This window comes from Tachysurus vachellii, chromosome 12 (assembly GCF_030014155.1).
Source record: "Tachysurus vachellii isolate PV-2020 chromosome 12, HZAU_Pvac_v1, whole genome shotgun sequence".
NCBI lineage: Eukaryota > Metazoa > Chordata > Actinopteri > Siluriformes > Bagridae > Tachysurus > Tachysurus vachellii.
The window spans coordinates 449,232-469,231 of NC_083471.1; the positions used below are offsets into that span (position 1 = coordinate 449,232).

Consider the following 20,000-nt stretch of genomic DNA (forward strand, 5'->3'; position numbering starts at 1 on the left):
ATAAACAGATGAACAGATGAACAGATGAACAGATGAACAGATGAATAGATGAACAGATGAACAGATAAATAGATGAACAGATGAACAGATAAACAGATAAATAGATGAACAGATGAACAGATGAACAGATAAACAGATAAATAGACGAACAGATAAACAGATGAACAGATGAACAGATGAACAGATGAACAGATAAACAGATAAACAGATGAACAGATAAACAGATAAACAGATAAATAGACAAACAGATAAACAGATGAACAGACGAACAGACGAACAGACGAATAGATAAACAGATAAACAGATGAACAGATGAACAGATAAACAGATAAACAGATAAATAGACGAACAGATAAACAGATGAACAGATGAACAGATGAACAGATAAACAGACGAACAGATAAACAGATAAATAGACGAACAGATAAACAGACGAACAGATAAACAGATAAACAGATGAACAGATGAACAGATAAACAGATAAACAGACGAACAGATGAACAGATGAACAGATAAACAGACGAACAGATAAACAGATAAATAGACGAACAGATAAACAGACGAACAGATAAACAGATAAACAGATGAACAGATAAACAGATGAACAGATAAACAGACGAACAGATAAACAGATAAACAGATAAATAGACGAACAGATAAACAGATAAACAGATGAACAGATGAACAGATGAACAGACGAACAGATAAATAGACGAACAGATAAACAGATAAATAGATGAACAGATGAACAGACAAATAGATAAATAGATAAACAGATAAATAGATAAACAGATAAATAGATGAACAGATGGACAGATAAACAGATGGACAGATAAACAGACAAATAGATAAACAGATGAACAGATAAACAGATAAATAGATAAACAGACAAATAGATAAACAGATAAACAGATAAACAGATGAACAGATAAACAGATGAACAGATGAACAGATGAACAGATGAACAGATGAACAGATAAACAGATGAACAGATAAACAGATAAACAGATAAATAGACGAACAGATAAACAGACGAACAGATAAACAGATAAACAGACGAACAGATAAACAGATGAACAGATGAACAGATGAACAGATAAACAGATGAACAGATAAACAGATAAACAGATAAATAGACGAACAGATAAACAGATAAACAGATAAATAGACGAACAGATAAACAGATAAACAGATAAACAGATAAATAGACGAACAGATAAACAGACGAACAGATAAACAGATAAACAGATGAACAGATAAACAGATGAACAGATAAACAGATAAACAGACGAACAGATAAACAGATAAATAGACGAACAGATAAACAGACGAACAGACGAACAGATGAATAGATAAACAGATAAACAGATGAACAGATGAACAGATAAACAGACGAACAGATAAATAGATAAATAGACGAACAGATAAACAGATAAACAGATAAACAGACGAACAGACGAACAGATAAACAGATAAACAGATAAATAGACGAACAGATAAACAGATAAACAGATAAACAGATAAACAGACGAACAGACGAACACATAAACAGATAAACAGATAAACAGATAAACAGACGAACAGATAAACAGACGAACAGATAAATAGACGAACAGATGAACAGATGAACAGATAAACAGATAAACAGACGAACAGATAAACAGATAAACAGATAAACAGACGAACAGATGAACAGATAAACAGATAAACAGATGAACAGATAAACAGATGAACAGATAAACAGATGAACAGATGAACAGACAAATAGATGAACAGATAAACAGATAAACAGACGAACAGATAAACAGATAAACAGATAAACAGACGAACAGATAAACAGATAAACAGATAAACAGACGAACAGATAAACAGATAAACAGATAAACAGACGAACAGATAAACAGATAAACAGATAAACAGACGAACAGATAAACAGATAAATAGACGAACAGATAAACAGACGAACAGATAAACAGATAAACAGATAAACAGATGAACAGATAAACAGACGAACAGATAAACAGATAAACAGATAAATAGACGAACAGATAAACAGATGAACAGATAAACAGACGAACAGACGAACAGATAAACAGATAAATAGATAAATAGACGAACAGATAAACAGATAAACAGACGAACAGATGAACAGATAAACAGATAAACAGATAAACAGATAAACAGACGAACAGATAAATAGACGAACAGATAAACAGATAAACAGATAAATAGACGAACAGATAAACAGATAAACAGATAAACAGATAAACAGACGAACAGATAAACAGATGAACAGATAAACAGATGAACAGATAAACAGATAAACAGATAAATAGACGAACAGATAAACAGATGAACAGATAAACAGACGAACAGACGAACAGATAAACAGATAAATAGATAAACAGATAAACAGACGAACAGATAAACAGATGAACAGATGAACAGACGAACAGATAAATAGATAAATAGACGAACAGATAAATAGATAAATAGACGAACAGATAAACAGATAAACAGATAAACAGACGAACAGATGAACAGATAAACAGATAAACAGATAAATAGACGAACAGATAAACAGATAAACAGATAAACAGACGAACAGATAAACAGATAAACAGATGAACAGATAAACAGATGAACAGATGAACAGATGAACAGATGAACAGATAAACAGACGAACAGATGAACAGATAAACAGATAAATAGACGAACAGATAAACAGATAAACAGATAAACAGATAAACAGACGAACAGATAAACAGACGAACAGATAAACAGATAAACAGATAAACAGATAAACAGATAAACAGATAAACAGAGCACTTACTCGTCCTCCCTCAGTAAGTGATCCTCAGTAATAGGTTTAATATCACTGATGTTATTATCCGTGTGTTTATTAGTGACACACAGGTCCTGCCCGGACGCCCAGCTCGTGTTCCCCCGGGTCATAGCGCCCTCCGTGTACAAGTCCCGCTCAGGCCCCGGATCCCCAGGCTGCGGTGTGGCGTCTGATGCCGCGGTGAACTCGTTAAAGTCCTGCCAGTCTTCATCAGCCGGAGCCCACACACCCGCCATGGCTCCCAGCGGGACTCCGGAGACAAGGTGACCGGACAGGCAGCTCCTCTCACCGGCCTGAAGTCAGCCCGAGACGCGGGGACGGAACACGGCGCTCTTCCGCGTCCTGTCCATTAAACCGTCAGTACGTACCGTGCGTGGTGACGTCTCACCCTCAGTGCGTGATGACGCATGTACGTAATTTGCCTGGTGTACACATACAGAACCCAATGTACAGATTTACTGCAGTGTTTGTGACATAAACCATTAACATTAGTGTGTGTGGAGTTCCTTAACATTGTGAACTACACTGAACACTTTACTGAACACATTACTAAACACTTTACTAAACACATTACTAAACACTTTACTGAACACATTACTAAACACTTTACTGAACACATTACTAAACACTTTTCACATCTACTGATCTCTCTACTGAACACTTTACTGATCTCTCTACTGAACTCTCTACTGAACACTTTACTGATCTCTCTACTGATCTCTCTACTGAACTCTACTGAACACTTTACTGATCTGTCTACTGATCTCTCTACTGAACACTTTACTGATCTCTCTACTGATCTCTCTACTGATCTCTCTACTGAACACTTTACTGATCTCTCTACTGAACACTTTACTGATCTCTCTACTGAACACTTTACTGATCTCTCTACTGATCTCTCTACTGAACACTTTACTGATCTCTCTACTGATCTCTCTACTGAACACTTTACTGATCTCTCTACTGAACTCTCTACTGAACACTTTACTGATCTCTCTACTGAACCCTCTACTGAACACTTTACTGATCTCTCTACTGAACTCTCTACTGAACACTTTACTGATCTCTCTACTGAACACTTTACTGATCTCTCTACTAAACTCTCTACTGAACACTTTACTGATCTCTCTACTGAACTCTCTACTGAACACTTTACTGATCTCTCTACTGAACACTTTACTGATCTCTACTGAACTCTCTACTGAACACTTTACTGATCTCTCTACTGAACTCTCTACTGAACACTTTACTGATCTCTCTACTGAACTCTCTACTGAACACTTTACTGATCTCTCTACTGAACACTTTACTGATCTCTACTGAACTCTCTACTGAACACTTTACTGATCTCTCTACTGAACTCTCTACTGAACACTTTACTGATCTCTCTACTGAACTCTCTACTGAACACTTTACTGATCTCTCTACTAAACTCTCTACTGAACACTTTACTGATCTCTCTACTGAACTCTCTACTGAACACTTTACTGATCTCTCTACTGAACTCTCTACTGAACACTTTACTGATCTCTCTACTGAACACTTTACTGATCTCTCTACTGAACACTTTACTGATCTCTACTGAACTCTCTACTGAACACTTTACTGATCTCTCTACTGAACACTTTACTGATCTCTCTACTGAACACTTTACTGATCTCTACTGAACTCTCTACTGAACACTTTACTGATCTCTCTACTGATCTCTCTACTGAACACTTTACTGATCTCTCTACTGAACTCTCTACTGAACACTTTACTGATCTCTCTACTAAACTCTCTACTGAACACTTTACTGATCTCTCTACTGAACTCTCTACTGAACACTTTACTGATCTCTCTACTGAACTCTCTACTGAACACTTTACTGATCTCTCTACTGAACTCTCTACTGAACACTTTACTGATCTCTCTACTGAACACTTTACTGATCTCTACTGAACTCTCTACTGAACACTTTACTGATCTCTCTACTAAACTCTCTACTGAACACTTTACTGATCTCTCTACTGAACTCTCTACTGAACACTTTACTGATCTCTCTACTGAACTCTCTACTGAACACTTTACTGATCTCTCTACTGAACTCTCTACTGAACACTTTACTGATCTCTCTACTGAACACTTTACTGATCTCTACTGAACTCTCTACTGAACACTTTACTGATCTCTCTACTGAACTCTCTACTGAACACTTTACTGATCTCTCTACTGAAATCGTTACTTCCATTCAGTCATTGATTAACTTGTCTCTAAGTGCTGGTTGTCCCGAAATGTTTCAAGCATGCTGTAGTTCAACCTTTGCTTAAGAAACAGGGTTTGGACGATAATTGCCTTGATAATTATCGGCCTGTCTCTAAGCTTTAAGATTTCAGTCTCGAGATGATCCATAACTGATAAAAACTGTTCTTGACAACTGTATTAATCTGCTTAGTTAAGCAAAGTTCAGAGTCCAGAATGACACCAAGATTCCTAACCTGGGAGGAGACTGAGGGGAAATGCTTGCCAAGCTCGTTTATAAGACCACTTCTCAACTTAGGGGGGCCAAAGACCATTACTTCTGTTTTATTTTCATTTAGTCGAAGAAAGCTTTTGGACAGCCATTTCTTAATGTCCCCAAGGCAGTCCAATAAGGGTTGAATGGTATCGCCAGCTTTCAATGGTATGTACAACTGGGTATCATCAGCATATAAATGAAATGAAACATTGTGTCTCTAATAATGTCCCCCAAAGGTCGCATATATAAATTAAAAAGAAGTGGCCCTAAAATGGATCCTTGAGGCACTCCACAGGTAATAGGAGCAACAGATGAAGTTGTTGAACCACTGCAAAGCAATACCTCCAAAACCTTAATGGTCAAGCCCCATCTTATCTCACAGATCATCTTATTCCTTTTTCATCCACCGTGATAGGGCTTTTTTCTATTGTGGCCCCCCGTCTCTGGAACCAACTTCCACTGGACACTCGCCTTACACCTTCCAGTACAACTTTTAAAGTGAAGTTGAAAACATATTTTTATTCCCAGGCATCTTAATTGGATTTTGTCTATGTTCTATTGTTTTATTGTATCATCTGTTTTGTTTATTTTATGTTTAGTTTTTGACTTTGTTCAGCACTTTGTTCAGCTCTGCTGTGATAAATGTGCTATATAAATAAACTTTACTTACTTACTTACACTTTATTGAACTCTACTGATCTCTCTACTGAACACATTACTGATCTCTTTACTGAACTCTTTACTGAACACTTTAATGAACACATTACTGATCTCTTTACTGAACACTTTAATGAACACTTTACTGATCTCTCTACTGAACACTTTACTGATCTCTTTACTGATCTCTCTACTGAACACTTTATTGAACGCTTTACTGATCTCTCTACTGAACACTTTACTGATCTCTTTACTGATCTCTCTACTGAACACTTTATTGAACGCTTTACTGATCTCTCTACTGAACACATTACTGATCTCTCTACTGAACACTTTAATTAACACTTTACTGATCTCTCTACTGAACACATTACTGAACCCTTTACTGATCGCTCTACTGAATACATTACTGAACCCTTTACTGATCGCTCTACTGAACACATTACCGAACACTTTACTTATCTCTCTACTGAACACTTTATTGAACACTTTACTGATCTCTCTACTGAACACTTTACTGATCTCTCTACTGAACACATTACTGAACCCTTTCCTAATCTCTCTACTGAACACATTACTAAACACACCACAATAAACTGGGAGAAACACATCTGTTATTAATATTACTAATTAATGCAGGAAATAAATCTGAAGGTTCAGACACTAGCAATTAATCCCAACTGAGAACCTTCAGACTTCACAAGTGCTGTGTGGTTCTGTTCATCATTATCTGTTCCACTGCATAAAAGAATAAAACTTATAAACACTTAACACCTGTGTTAATGACGCCACTATTCCTCATCTCTCAGGAAGTCTTTAGCGTGGCACATGGCAGTTTTCAAAACCCTGAAAGCTTTATTGAAAATATGCCTAATGAACAATCCTACACAACAATACAAAACAGTACAGTCACATGTAATATAACAGAGTTAACACAGTCACTTGCATCTCTCTCACACACACACACTCACACACACAAATAAAATGCAAGTCACTCTGGATAAGGGTGTCTGCTAAATGCCAGAAATGTAAGTGTACACTCTTCACCACAATGTAAGGCCTTATGGGAAGCCAAAAAGGTCACAGGAGAAGTTGCATAAAGATGTGGTGGGATTCAGAAGGTGCAAATACACCAGATTGTTTTACAGTCGAAAGGTTTTACTGTTGGTATCATGTAAAAAATCCAAAGGTCAGTTGATGGATGATGACTTCCCCTTATGTCTTAGAAGTGAGTAACTCCTGTATAAAGTGTATTAGCATCGGCCACTATCGTGTTATTAAAACAAACTGCAGAAATGCATGGAGTAGGTTATGATATTCACTCAAACTTAACCAAGGACACGTCTCTAAGACCAAGGGGCAGTGGCTTAATAAAGACGGGTGGAGTTTAGAGTAGCAGCTTTTTGATGTAGGAGTTGAGATGCTACATCCCACAGTAGATTTACTCTTTTACCAAGAAAACAGCACTTATACAAAGAAGGTTCTCATTGTTAAGTGGTAAAATGGGAGGGGCTTAAACAGTCAGCTCCAGGTACAAATACCTCTCAGCAAATCTCATTTAGATGTGAAAAAAAACCCCACAGCGCTCCTTCAGACCAGGCTGTAAAACTGTGTAAAGTACAAAACCTCCTTGTTTTTTATTTTTTCAAATGGCACATACAGGAAGAAAGAGATCACATCGAACCCAACATATTGCCTCAGAGCGTCTCGTTCAGCTCTGCTCACTCACTAGTGCACTTAAAAAGTTATCAAGTAATGTTAATCGTTTAGAAATGAATATATGAATGCAACAAAACCATAAAGTAACAAAAATGATAAATGTTAATGATAAATCATAATAAAATGAATAACGAGGAGACGACGTTGGCTGGTTATAGTTTAATATGATAATACAGGGATAAAGAATCAACCGAAAAAAAATCATAACCCCAAAAAAATGACCAAAAAGTAGTAAAAACTGAGAAGGCGTTACTATCAGTCCGTAGTAAATATTGTTTCTTTCCCAAAAAAAAAAAAAAGAACTGAAAGCGCTAAACTTTGTGAATAAAAAAAAACTTTACTGCCTGAAAAAACGTCTTTTTGTACCTAAAGGTAAACACACAAGCCGACGGCGTGGAAACTCACAATAACACTTTCCCATGTTAGTCATTTCCAGCATGTTGGCAGATTTCACCAGCGTTTATGGCAGAAATATCATGATGGCTGAAATACGACTGGATTATGTAGTGCAAAATGACGACACCCCCCTTACATCGCTCCACAGAAGGAACCAAAAAAGGGGCGGGGCTTTTCTGTAAAATGAGTTTTTTTTGGGTGGGGCTTTGCTGCATAGGTCATATATGAGGAAGTGTTCCTCAAACAGGAACATATACAAAGAGGCAGGGCAACTGTATGAACTGTGCCTGTTCAGGAACTGGTGGGGAAAAGGGGCGGGGCTTTGTATCAAAATTGGGGCAGGGCTTTGTTGCATAGGTTATGAATGAGATTGTGTTCTAGAAAAGAAAAACCTTATTTAAACCTTATTTAAATTGGTCTGCACCATGATTAAAGGGGCGTGGTGTCTTGTTCAGCCTATAAAAGCATTAGGTCTATAAAAGGGGCTGGGGGTGTGGCTTTGTAGACTTGATGAAAAGAGGCGTGGATGGATTCCTCAGAGGCGGAGCTTTGCTGCATAGGTCATACGTGAGGAAGCGTTCCAGGATAAGGGACACAGATTACAGAGATCTGAGAGTCATTTGACTAATTCGGAGTTGTGGGTCGAGCTTTGCTGCATACATCATATACGAGAAGGGGCTTCAGGAACATTCCTGCACAATACACAGGAAATGCTCTGGGTCCAATCAGAAGCCAGTGTGTCGACCCCCTTCTGAGGTCATAGCCTTTGCCGATCGGCTGAAACCACTTATATGATTATCTACACAGCTGTCTGATTCGCACGCAAACAGGAAGCGGAAAAACTCATAATACATGTGGGTGTGTCATAGCTAGCTCAGTGGCTCCGCCCACTAGTGTGGTGAGAAAACTCCGGTAGCCAATAACAGACATTCTGTATAGTCCACTAGCGGTGCACTGAAAAGTGTGTTTATTAAGAGCCGAATGTAAACTGAATCCTAGGGGTGTTCTGTGATGACGCCACAGGCATGACCACACCCACCTCAGAGGGTGTGTCCACCAACAGTTGAAGGGTCGCAGTAGATGAGGATTTATTATTTTGCACTTCCACCGTTCCGCTTTCACGGATACTTATTTAAACCTAATTATATTTTAAGCCAAAAAATCAGCCCTCAATTTTATTATATTTTAAAACAATAACGTTACAAAACTGTCTTTTCTTTTTTTGTTCCACAGATGAAGGTCTCAGTTGGGCTCTGAATTAAAACTATTCCTCCTTCTCCACACACACACACACACACACACACACACAAGTAACCCTGACCCTGTCAGAACTGAGGGAATCAGAAGAACAGATGGATGGAGGGATGAGGGAGTGTGGAGGAGGTACAATAACGACTAAATAAACTGCATGGGTTAGTAATATTTTTAAATAAAAAATGTAAAAAAAAAGAACAAAAAAAACTAAAGAACAATTATTGTGTGCGAGATGAACGAGTGAAGAGAAAGCGAGACTATTTATTATTCCCTCATCCCTCCACCTCTCATTTTCCTAAGGATCAGAAAATCGGCATGTTTGTTGGGTTGCCATGGAGACGGCTTCAGTCACCATGACGATTTTGAACTTCCAAACACTTACTCACTCTCCCTTTCGCACACACACACACACACACACACACGCACACACACGTTGTTACTGTATTGTCTGTTCTGGTTTGTTCGTTTGTTCTTGACGTAGAATCGGGTTCTTTAGATGTTTCTGAATGTTTCTCTGAAATGGACTTCATCATCAACTGTCCATGTTACTGCAGTTCTCTGTAGAGAGAGAGAGAGAGAGAGAGAGAGAGAGAGAGAGAGAGAGAGAGAGAGAGAGAGAGAGAGAGACAGACAGACAGATATAAATAAACAGAGAGATAGGAAGAGATTTTTCAGTAAAGTTAGTGCGTAGTGTTCAGTGAGCAGGAAGCAAGCATTACCGTTGCAAGTGTCCACTTCCTGTGTGTGGAGGAAGGGGGCGGGGCCCCACACCCGAACCGTGCCGTCGTCTGAAGCGCTGGCCATAAGACTCGGCACACACGGGTTCCAGCTAACACAGTTCACAGTGCGAGTGTGTCCCGTTAGCTCAGCTATTGGCAGCTCACTACGCTTGTGCCAAATGTACACCTTATGATCTGACACACACACACACACACACACACACACACACACACACACACACACACACACACACACAAAAAAAGACAGTTAATACCTAGTAATAAGTGACCTAACGATACAATGGCTGACTGTTATAATGACTAACGTTGTGTACTTTTCCAAAAACCTTTGTACCTTCACTGCCGCTGGCGATGAAGTCCTCATTATGGCCACCAAAGCAGGAGTGGATGGTGTAGAAGCCCTGCGTCACTCCCTGATACTTCCTCACCAACACACGGTCCTGCAAGTCCCAGAGATGAACGCCCTGGACCCAGAAATCAGAAAGGTCATAAACACACAAACACGCAAGTAAAAAAGAACACAACCCAAATGCCCAAGGCTAACACTCACCTGAGTTGCTACATTTAACAAAGCTAAACGTCCGTTCTTAGAAACAGTGAAGGACATGATGGGGTGATCCTCCTGAACTCTGCATGGGAGACAAACAGCGGCTTTTATTCCATCAAATATAAAACACTGCTATCCTTATTTCTTTATCTGTAACTGGATAAGCTGCAGTGTAAAACATGTTGCATTATGATGAAGATTATTACATGTTTCTGTCAGTCAGGTCCTCGAAGTTGTAGGCACGGATACGCTGGTGTGTGTCGGAGGCCAGGACGGTGCGGCCGTCGCTCACACACCATAAACACTGGACACGCACTCCTTCCCATGAGTCCACCAGGTTACCGTCCAGATCCTGAGACAGAGAGACATTAAAGCCCGCAGATACACACACTCGGGAAAACAGACGTGACCTACAGAGACGTAAAGATCAAGCACACAGAGACACACCTGGACAGGTGAAAGGACGATGAAGACGAGTAAATATTACTCACACACTGGTAGAACTGTCCTCGCTGTCCTCCTGTGACAAATCGCTTGCCGTCAGGGTTCCAGGCGACGCTGGTCAGACTGTCCTCATGAGACTGACTCATCTTTGTGCGCAGTTCACCTGTCTGAACACCAGGAGGCGACAACACTCACCTTTAACACGACACACTAGAGTCCAGTAGACAAATACCCAATGATGAACAGGAGCGGTGTAACACCTTCACAGGTAGCCTCACTAACATACAATAAGTTCTGAGGCGGACAAACCAAGTAACCGTTACTGACCAACGAGGTGGATTTACCTGAACAGGTAAGGATTACTGAACACACGAAGGTCACTGAGGACAGCTAAGGGTGCAGAACACCTGGAGGAGTAACAACGTAATGTACCTGTAGGAAATTTAAGCTTATAACAGAGCTTCACCTGAGGACAAGCACAGGGGTGGAGCTATTCAGCAAACAGGTACGATTTATTGACTACCTGGACCTGGAGGACTATAGGGGTTATTACACCAGGTGAGTTACCAGGTATCTATATAGAGTATATAAAAGTCAGAGTTACCAGAGCAGGCATACATGTAGAGGTAATGCTGACCCTGAGAAATAACAGTGACTCGGGGACTAAAGTTACCTGAAGGACAGGTTGGGGAATGGTCCACCTGGGGGTGGAGATTATTGACCACCTAATGTGGAGTTACCTGGGGGACATGTCAGGGAATAATGTACATGGAGTCAGAGCTACCTGGAAGACAGGTAGTGGTGCTTACCATGTGGAGGCAACAAGATAATTCCTCTACAGGACAGAAAACAGAATACAGCCTCAGGGATCCGAGTTACCTGTACATTCCATAGCCAGAGCTCTGAGCAGTCGTCTGGACCACAGGCAATGAGGTAAACGTCATCAGGACTCCAGGCCAAGTAAGACACTCCATACGCGTGACCTTCCAACGTCCTCCATAACTTGAGCTGGTGTGTGTCCTGTTAGTGAGAGAACAGGAGAATGTGGTGAGCGTTAGACACACGTTAGAGATGGATCACTAAGACTGAAGGAACAGGAGACTACGGACCGGGACCACCTGCCACACGATCACCGTGGTGTCTTTGGAGCCGGTGGCGAGTTTGGTGCCGTCGTTGGAGAACTTGCAGAACCAAACCTCGTTACAGTGTTCGGTCAGAATCTGCTGAGTGTAACATGGGAACTGCTTCCTGAACAGCAAACATACACACACACACACACACACACACACACACACACAATATAAACAGGAAATCTAGTGTGTGTGTGTGTGTGTGTGAGTGTGAGAAAATGAGCACTAGCAAGCAACTGGTGAACCCAAGTTTTCCACTGAGAAGCTCCCTGTGGTCCGACATCTTTTCCAACGCTTAACAAATTACAGAGAACACTAAATACTACTTTGGACAGGCCACGCCCACAAAAAGCTCGACACGCGTGTTAGTGTGTGTACCTGCTGCACACGTGGTCCAGCAGCAGTGAAACAGAGTCGAGGTTGTTGTCCGTCTTGGTGTTGTGATAAAGGCAGCGATCTCTCTGTAACTCCACGGCCTGACGCAGGAGTGTGTGTAACCTCCGGGGGGGCAGCATCACTGAGGGGGGGAGGTACGCTACACACAATACACACGGTGTAAAGAAGCAATATAGCCTTTAATGTCTACAATGGAGTGTGTGTATATGTATATGTATGTGTATATATGTGTGTCTATATATGGGTGTGTATATATGTGTGTGTGTATGTGTATATGTGTGTGTGTATATATATATGTGTGTGTATATATATGTGTGTGTGTGTGTACGTGTGTGTATATGTGTGTATATATATATACACACACACACATCACTGGTTATTTTCAAGCGGCGGTTGAAGACCTACTTATTCAGAAAACACTTCAACTAGCACTTCTTTCTTTATCTTTTGCATTAAAAAAACAAAAAACACCTTTGACACTTTTTCATTGTAACTCTGAACAAATGTTTTAAACTCATGGTATCTTAAGTGTGTAACTTAGTGAACCAGCATTAATGTATTCAATGTTAGAGATTTAAACACTTATGTACGTCGCTCTGGATAAGGGGGTCTGTCACATGCTGTAAATGTAAATGTGTGTGTGTGTGTGTGTGTGTGTGTGTGTGTGCATATATATGTGTATGTGTGTCACTCTGGATAAGGGCGTCTGCCAAATGCTGTAAATGTAAATGTGTGTGTGTGTGTGTGTGTGTGTGTGTGTGTGTGTGTGTGTGTGTGTGTGTGTGTGTGTGTGCATATATATGTGTATGTGTGTCACTCTGGATAAGGGCGTCTGCCAAATGCTGTAAATGTAAATGTGTGTGTGTGTGTGTGTGTGTGTGTGTGTGTGTGTGTGTGTGCATATATATGTGTATGTGTGTCACTCTGGATAAGGGCGTCTGCCAAATGCTGTAAATGTAAATGTGTGTGTGTGTGTGTGTGTGTGTGTGTGTGCATATATATGTGTATGTGTGTCACTCTGGATAAGGGCGTCTACCAAATGCTGTAAATGTAAATGTGTGTGTGTGTGTGTTCTCACTCTGTAGTTTATCGAGCAGTTTGGAGCGTGAACTCACTCCTTTCCCCTCCCACTCTGCTTTGGCTCTCAGGTCCTCAGCGTGACTGCACATCAGATACCTGCACAAGGTGTAACGTGATGTCATTGTAGGAGACAGATGTTTGGATTAGTAATTAAAAAAAAACAAAGGTGGTGTGTAAACTTCTGTGTGAGTAAAACCAGCAGCGGCTTCTCTGGTTACTGTAAAACCCCGTGTATACTGTACATGCTACAGTTTCCATGGCGACAGGAGTGACGGCAGCGCTTGTACACGTCTGTACCGGCAGACATCAGAGAGCTATAGTATCTTTCTAACGTCTGAACGATATGTAAATGAGGGGCGGAGCTTTCATACGGAGGCATTCAAAATATTTACACAGCTGTCAGCCAATCACATGCACCCGTGTCTACGTTCTCACCTCAGACTAATGTGTCTGGAAGTGACAGGTCCAGGATCAGCAGTGAGTTCTGTAACAGAGCCAAGCTCTGTGTGTGTGTGTGTGTGTGTGTGCGTGTGTGGGGGTGGATTACCCGCTGAGGATGTGGATTCGGTCTGTGTTGTATTTTAGCGGAGTGAGTTCTCCTCTTAACACCTGTAACGCTTCCAGAACTTTTCCATCCTCCAAATACTCCAGATACTTCTGCTGCAGGAGGAGAAACTTCATCCTCTTCACACACACACACAAAATAATTACATACATATATATACACATACACACACAAAATAATTACACACATACATATACATTATATACATATATATATATATATATATATATAGTTAGTCATGGCCAAAAGTGTTGGCACCCCTGAAATTTTAATTTAATTTAAAGTCTAATAGCAAGACTACTTTGCAATACTTTTCTGTGAGAAATACTTCATTTTCTGGAAAAAATTCCAGGGGTGCCAACACTTTTGGCCATCATCAGATTACATAACCTCAGCAAATTATCACTAGCATCTACTTAGCTAACAGTGATCAGTCATTAACAAAGAGTAAGGAGTTCCTCCTGTGAGCTAGCAATGCTAATCATGCTAAGAGGAAGCACGAACACACACACACACACACACACACACACACACACACACACACGAGAGTAACAAAAACATGAGAGAATGACTGTGTGTGTGTCCTACCACAATAGCATTGGGTGAATGCATCAGGCCTTTGAGCTCGCTGAGGTCATTTTCTGCCTACACACACACACAAAACCGTTCAGCATTTCACATTTGACCCACTCACTTTAGCAAATAAGTTATATACTCTGAACACACACACACACACACACACACACACCTTATCCCACTCTCCCTCCATGATGTGGTTTCTGAACTTGGTAGCAGCAGGGTGTTCCAGCCTACAGCCCGACTCCTGCATCAGCAGATCCACTGTCTGACTGTACACACACGCGCACACACACACACACACACACACACACGGAGAAAGAGAGACAGTTAAATAACAGGTTTGTCACTATACATCTGTGTTTTATCTACACACGCCATGTTAACTGTGTGTATGACATCATTGCTGTGGCACTGCAGTGTTATCTCTCACTCTATTAACACTGGAGAAGGTACAACTGCACCAAAGAGGACACACACACACACACACACACACACAGCTGGTTTATATACACATCATCATGTATATGTTTAGCACTGAAATCATCCATATTAAATTAACACACAAAAAGGCCACACACCTTTTCCCTGGTACACAAGTGTAGCATGGTCTTGATTTGCGTACATGGCCCTGATTGGCTCCTTTGTCTAATGATGTCATAAGTCTGACTTGTGTTTAGCAGCAGCTGTTTCACTGCAGTGATGTCAGTACCTCATATCGCTCAGTCCATGGTAGAGTGACCAGACTGATGACGATTTATAACAAAAACTTTCCCAAATAATTTTGTGGGTGAACTGAACTAAAGTGTCACCAGATTTACAAAAGCTTATACTGATTAACGTCAATCAGCTGCATGTTAACGATATATTTACCTTTAGCCACGCCCACAAAACGCCATAATGTCAAACAGTCCTGATTGGATCTTCTTGTAACGCAGCTTGGCCACTGACACACCTCCTCAGTGTGTGTGAACCTTTTCATTTACAGATTTATTTTTCACCTATAGTTACGTGAGCTGCGTAACCCGTATATATAAAACCTCAGGAACTCATCAGCGACTCTACACAACCTGAAGTGATCTCTCAGGACACCAACGTCTTCTGAGCACTAAACCCCAGAGCTGAGAAAGTCCCAGGTGTGTTTCTGTGCATGTTTGGGGTTTTAACCTGCAGAACCTGCTTTTCTCATTTACGCAATCCAGGGGGAAAAAAAGAAAAAGAAGAAGGGCTCCAGCTCCGTTCATCTGTGATGTGGTTCACACACCTTCACCTGGAGATCACTCAGTTTTAGGGATCAATGTGTGGACGCAGTGGTGATGATGATCCTAATTATGTGTAATGAGAGATTAATAACACTGCAGTGTGTGTGTGTGTGTGTGTGTGTGTGGACCAAAATGGACCCTCTGTCTCTTTTCTCTTCCTCACCATATTCATGTCAACACCTCATATCTGTGTTTATTATTATTATTATTATTATTGATGAATAAGCTTTAGTAAATAAACTCGTGTTTATTATTAGTGATTATTATTGGATGATTATTAGTGATGATTATTGATTATTATTATGATGATTATTAGTGATGATTGATTATTATTATGATGATTATTATGATGATTATTATGATGATTATTATTGATTATTATGATGATTATTATTGATTATTATGATGATGATTATTGATTATTATGATGATTATTAGTGGTTATTATTATAATTATTAGTGATTAATCCCCTCATGCAGGTAGTTGAACACTTACTTTAGCCCCAGCCCGTGTAGATGTTGCCCTATCAGCCGGATCACGTCCTCTTCAGACTGCGAAAGGCGTTTTTGCTTCTTTAAGGAACCGGTTCCGGCGGATAAAAGTGCAGAAGCCCCGGTGTGGGCCACGTTGTTCCCGGTACCGGACCCGGACCCGGAGAGGAGCCCGTTAGAGTGCGCCGTTTCCCTCCTGCCGCTGGATCCCTCTCCGTTCTCTCCGTTCTGTGCGCTGTTGTTTTGGCAGCTGAGCCCGGGGTCCTGTCCCTGGTCGGCACCGTTGGCCTGCATGCTTGTGCCGGCGCTGCGGATGAAGGGAACGGCGTGTGGATGCGGTGGAGTTCGTGCGGAGAGGCCCGCCGGGCCTGCTGCTACTGCTGAAGCCTCGGGCTCTCCTGCTCCCTCCGCCGCCGAGGCTCGGCGCTTCTTCCGCGGGGGCGGCGACGCTCCGCCGGTGTCCGAGTCGGAGGAGGAGGAAGCGGAGGCCAGAGTTCCCTCACCGAGAGCGGCCGTGGTGAGAAGCCCGTGATGCTCCGCGAGGGAAACGGGGACAGGAGACGCTCAGCTCCCGGGGGGTGGGAGGGGGTAGAGGAGAAAAGGGCAACGGTGCAGCTTCAGGACGCCACGGTGTCTGTAGGGGGGCAGAAAAGCGTCGCCTTCGTTTTTGTCTTGTTGTTGTTTCTCTACAAACAGCTGCAGCTTCTAATGGACTCCAGACGCGCTGGCTGACGTCACCGGAAATGCCTACAGAGGCGCCGACGTCACACTAATGGCGGAAGTTAGAGAAATGTTTAATGACGTAAAAATAAAATGACAGAACAACAGTTAATGAGACGTGGAGGAAAAAACACACACAGGAAGAGACACACAGGTCGAATTACAGCTCTGTTCTGTATAAAATAAACAGGAAGCTGTGTATAAAGTCACCAGGGTTCTGTAGTGATGTTTCACCTGAAAATAAAGAAAAAGACACAAAAGTAAAGTCACACACATTCACTTTAAACTTATTATTTTTATTACTTTAGATGTTTGGAGGTCGTTATGAAGCTGTGATCAGGTTTGAGTCATCACATGTCTGTAACATAAAGACACGCAGTAGGGTATTAAAGCAGAATGTGATCATCAGGACATGGGACGGTGGTCCAGACCAATTAAAAGTCCAGTTCAGTAACAAGAAGAAATCCTGGGAAAAGCCACCGTTTCTCACCATTACACAGATCACTACAGAACTGCTGATTCCCCTGGACTATCTCCTCATTGCTGTCAAAGGGCAACTTCCACCAGCTTAATACACAGACCAACTTAATACACAGACCAACTTAATACACAGACCAGCTTAATACACAGACCAACTTAATACACAGACCAGCTTAATACACAGACCAGCTTAATACACAGACCAACTTAATACACAGACCAACTTAATACACAGACCAGCTTAATACACAGACCAACTTAATACACAGACCAGCTCATACCACAGACCAGCTCATACCACAGACCAGCTTAATACACAGACCAGCTTAATACACAGACCAGCTTAATACCACAGACCAGCTTAATACACAGACCAGCTTAATACCACAGACCAGCTTAATACACAGACCAGCTCATACCACAGACCAGCTCATATCACAGACCAGCTCATATCACAGACCAGCTCATCACAGACCAGCTTAATACACAGACCAGCTTAATACACAGACCAGCTCATATCACAGACCAGCTTATACCACAGACCAGCTTAATACACAGACCAGCTCATACCATAGACCAGCTCATACCACAGACCAGCTTAATACACAGACCAACTTAATACACAGACCAGCTCATACCACAGACCAGCTCATACCATAGACCAGCTCATACCACATACCAGCTTAATACACAGACCAACTTAATACACAGACCAGCTCATACCACAGACCAGCTCATACCACAGACCAGCTCATACCACAGACCAGCTTAATACACAGACCAGCTCATATCACAGACAAGCTCATATCACAGACCAGCTCATACCACACACCAGTTTAATACACAGACCAGCTTAATACACAGACCAGCTCATACCACACACCAGCTCATACCACAGACCAGCTCACAGGAGAAGCCCCAGACTCCAGACAGTAGAAGTAACAGCCAAATACTTGTGTTGTTGAATCCACTCAGGAACGTAAACTGGAGCGCCTGAGTGAGAAAAGAGAGAAAGAGCAGAAACCATCACAAAACACCTTTCCCCATTGCATCCTGAAGAGGATTGTCTCTGTATCTAAGGTGACCTGACCTGAGTAGCTGGTGTACACTTTGTCCGTTAGCAGATCGCCACAGCCAAAGTCGATCAGCTTCACCTCCAGTGCAGGGATTGATGAGAAGGTTCTCAGGCTTGATGTCACGGTGAAGAACTCCACGATTGCAGCAGTAACGAACAGCCTGAACCACCTGCATAATGATTATCTTACACATGTCTTCAGACAGTCGACCTTTCTGTTCATAAAACTGATAAAGGTCCATGTAGGGGTCATGTCGCTCCAGCACCAAGATGAAGAACTTGGACAGCTCAAATTATTCCAGCAGCTCCACCATGTTCTCCTATCACCAATAATAATGCCATGTTCTCCTATCACCATCACCAATAATGTCACCTCCCGAGGGAGGCTGCACGTCTCTCCAGGCTGTAATGCTCTATTCCGAATAAAAGGAAATAAAACGTGACAATGTGAAAGAGCCTCACATCCTCCTGGTGTCTCTCGTGAATAAGACGTGTGTTTGTGGAAAGCGATGACATCACAGCAAGCCTGTGTGTGAGGACGATGTGCTGAGCGGCAGCATCCGGAGCTCATATTAATGAACAGAATAATTTAAACTGATTAGATCAATGGTGATGTTTATCTCAGCCACTTTGGGAAAACCCAGAGAGAGAGAAATATATTCCACTGTGCATGTGGATCTCTTCTGATGGCAGTGAGGTCACTAGCTACAGGACACCTCACTGCATCATTCAGAAATGCTAAGGCTAGTCTGTGTGGGCTGTAACCTACTGAGTTGTGAAGAGTGGAACTGGGACTGAGCTAAATGCTGAGACTCCAGCTGCCGAAGTTTTCTCAGCCACTCGAGCTCTTCTTTGTTCTTCCCATTGATCAGTAACTCAATGAGCTGCAGCACACACAGGGAAAGGAAATGGCTGATGAAGACTTTACAACTGAAAGCTGCACAAATTTCACAAATACCTTCATCTTTTTACCATCCTAATAAGATCTCACAGTACTGTAGCGTCTGAGCAGGACGGCTGAGCTCGAAGAGCTCAAAGGCATAAAGGAACTTTAATTATTGAGACAGACAGACAGACAGACAGAAGTGTTTCTCCTCAGTACCATGTTCCTCTCCTTTAAAATGA

At 41.5% G+C, this 20,000-nt stretch overlaps 2 protein-coding genes across 3 annotated transcripts in view; both read right to left on the reverse strand.

The window, feature by feature from the left end:
- Positions 1–3,230, reverse strand: part of fez2b (fasciculation and elongation protein zeta 2b) — a 14,825-nt gene extending 11,595 nt beyond the window's left edge. Inside the window, exon 1 of one of the 2 annotated variants that reach the window (XM_060883299.1) lies at positions 2,834–3,230. In XM_060883299.1, coding sequence (XP_060739282.1) covers positions 2,834–3,081 — 248 coding nt within the window. In that variant the 5' untranslated portion in view covers positions 3,082–3,230. The remainder of the gene's footprint in view (positions 1–2,833) is intronic. The other variant, XM_060883298.1, reaches the window with a different exon arrangement.
- Positions 3,231–6,834: 3,604 nt separating this feature from the next.
- Positions 6,835–17,351, reverse strand: wdr26b (WD repeat domain 26b). Its single transcript, XM_060882828.1, has 14 exons — positions 16,605–17,351; positions 15,019–15,118; positions 14,859–14,915; positions 14,253–14,389; positions 13,704–13,801; positions 12,608–12,764; positions 12,209–12,347; positions 11,979–12,119; positions 11,147–11,266; positions 10,862–11,007; positions 10,659–10,737; positions 10,443–10,572; positions 10,088–10,282; positions 6,835–9,926 (listed from the first exon to the last, which is right to left on the reverse strand). Exons 1-14 carry the CDS (start codon positions 16,892–16,894, stop codon positions 9,901–9,903), a joined length of 1,815 nt encoding a protein of 604 aa, XP_060738811.1. The 5' UTR covers positions 16,895–17,351; the 3' UTR covers positions 6,835–9,900.
- Between the last annotated feature and the right edge of the window lie 2,649 nt (positions 17,352–20,000).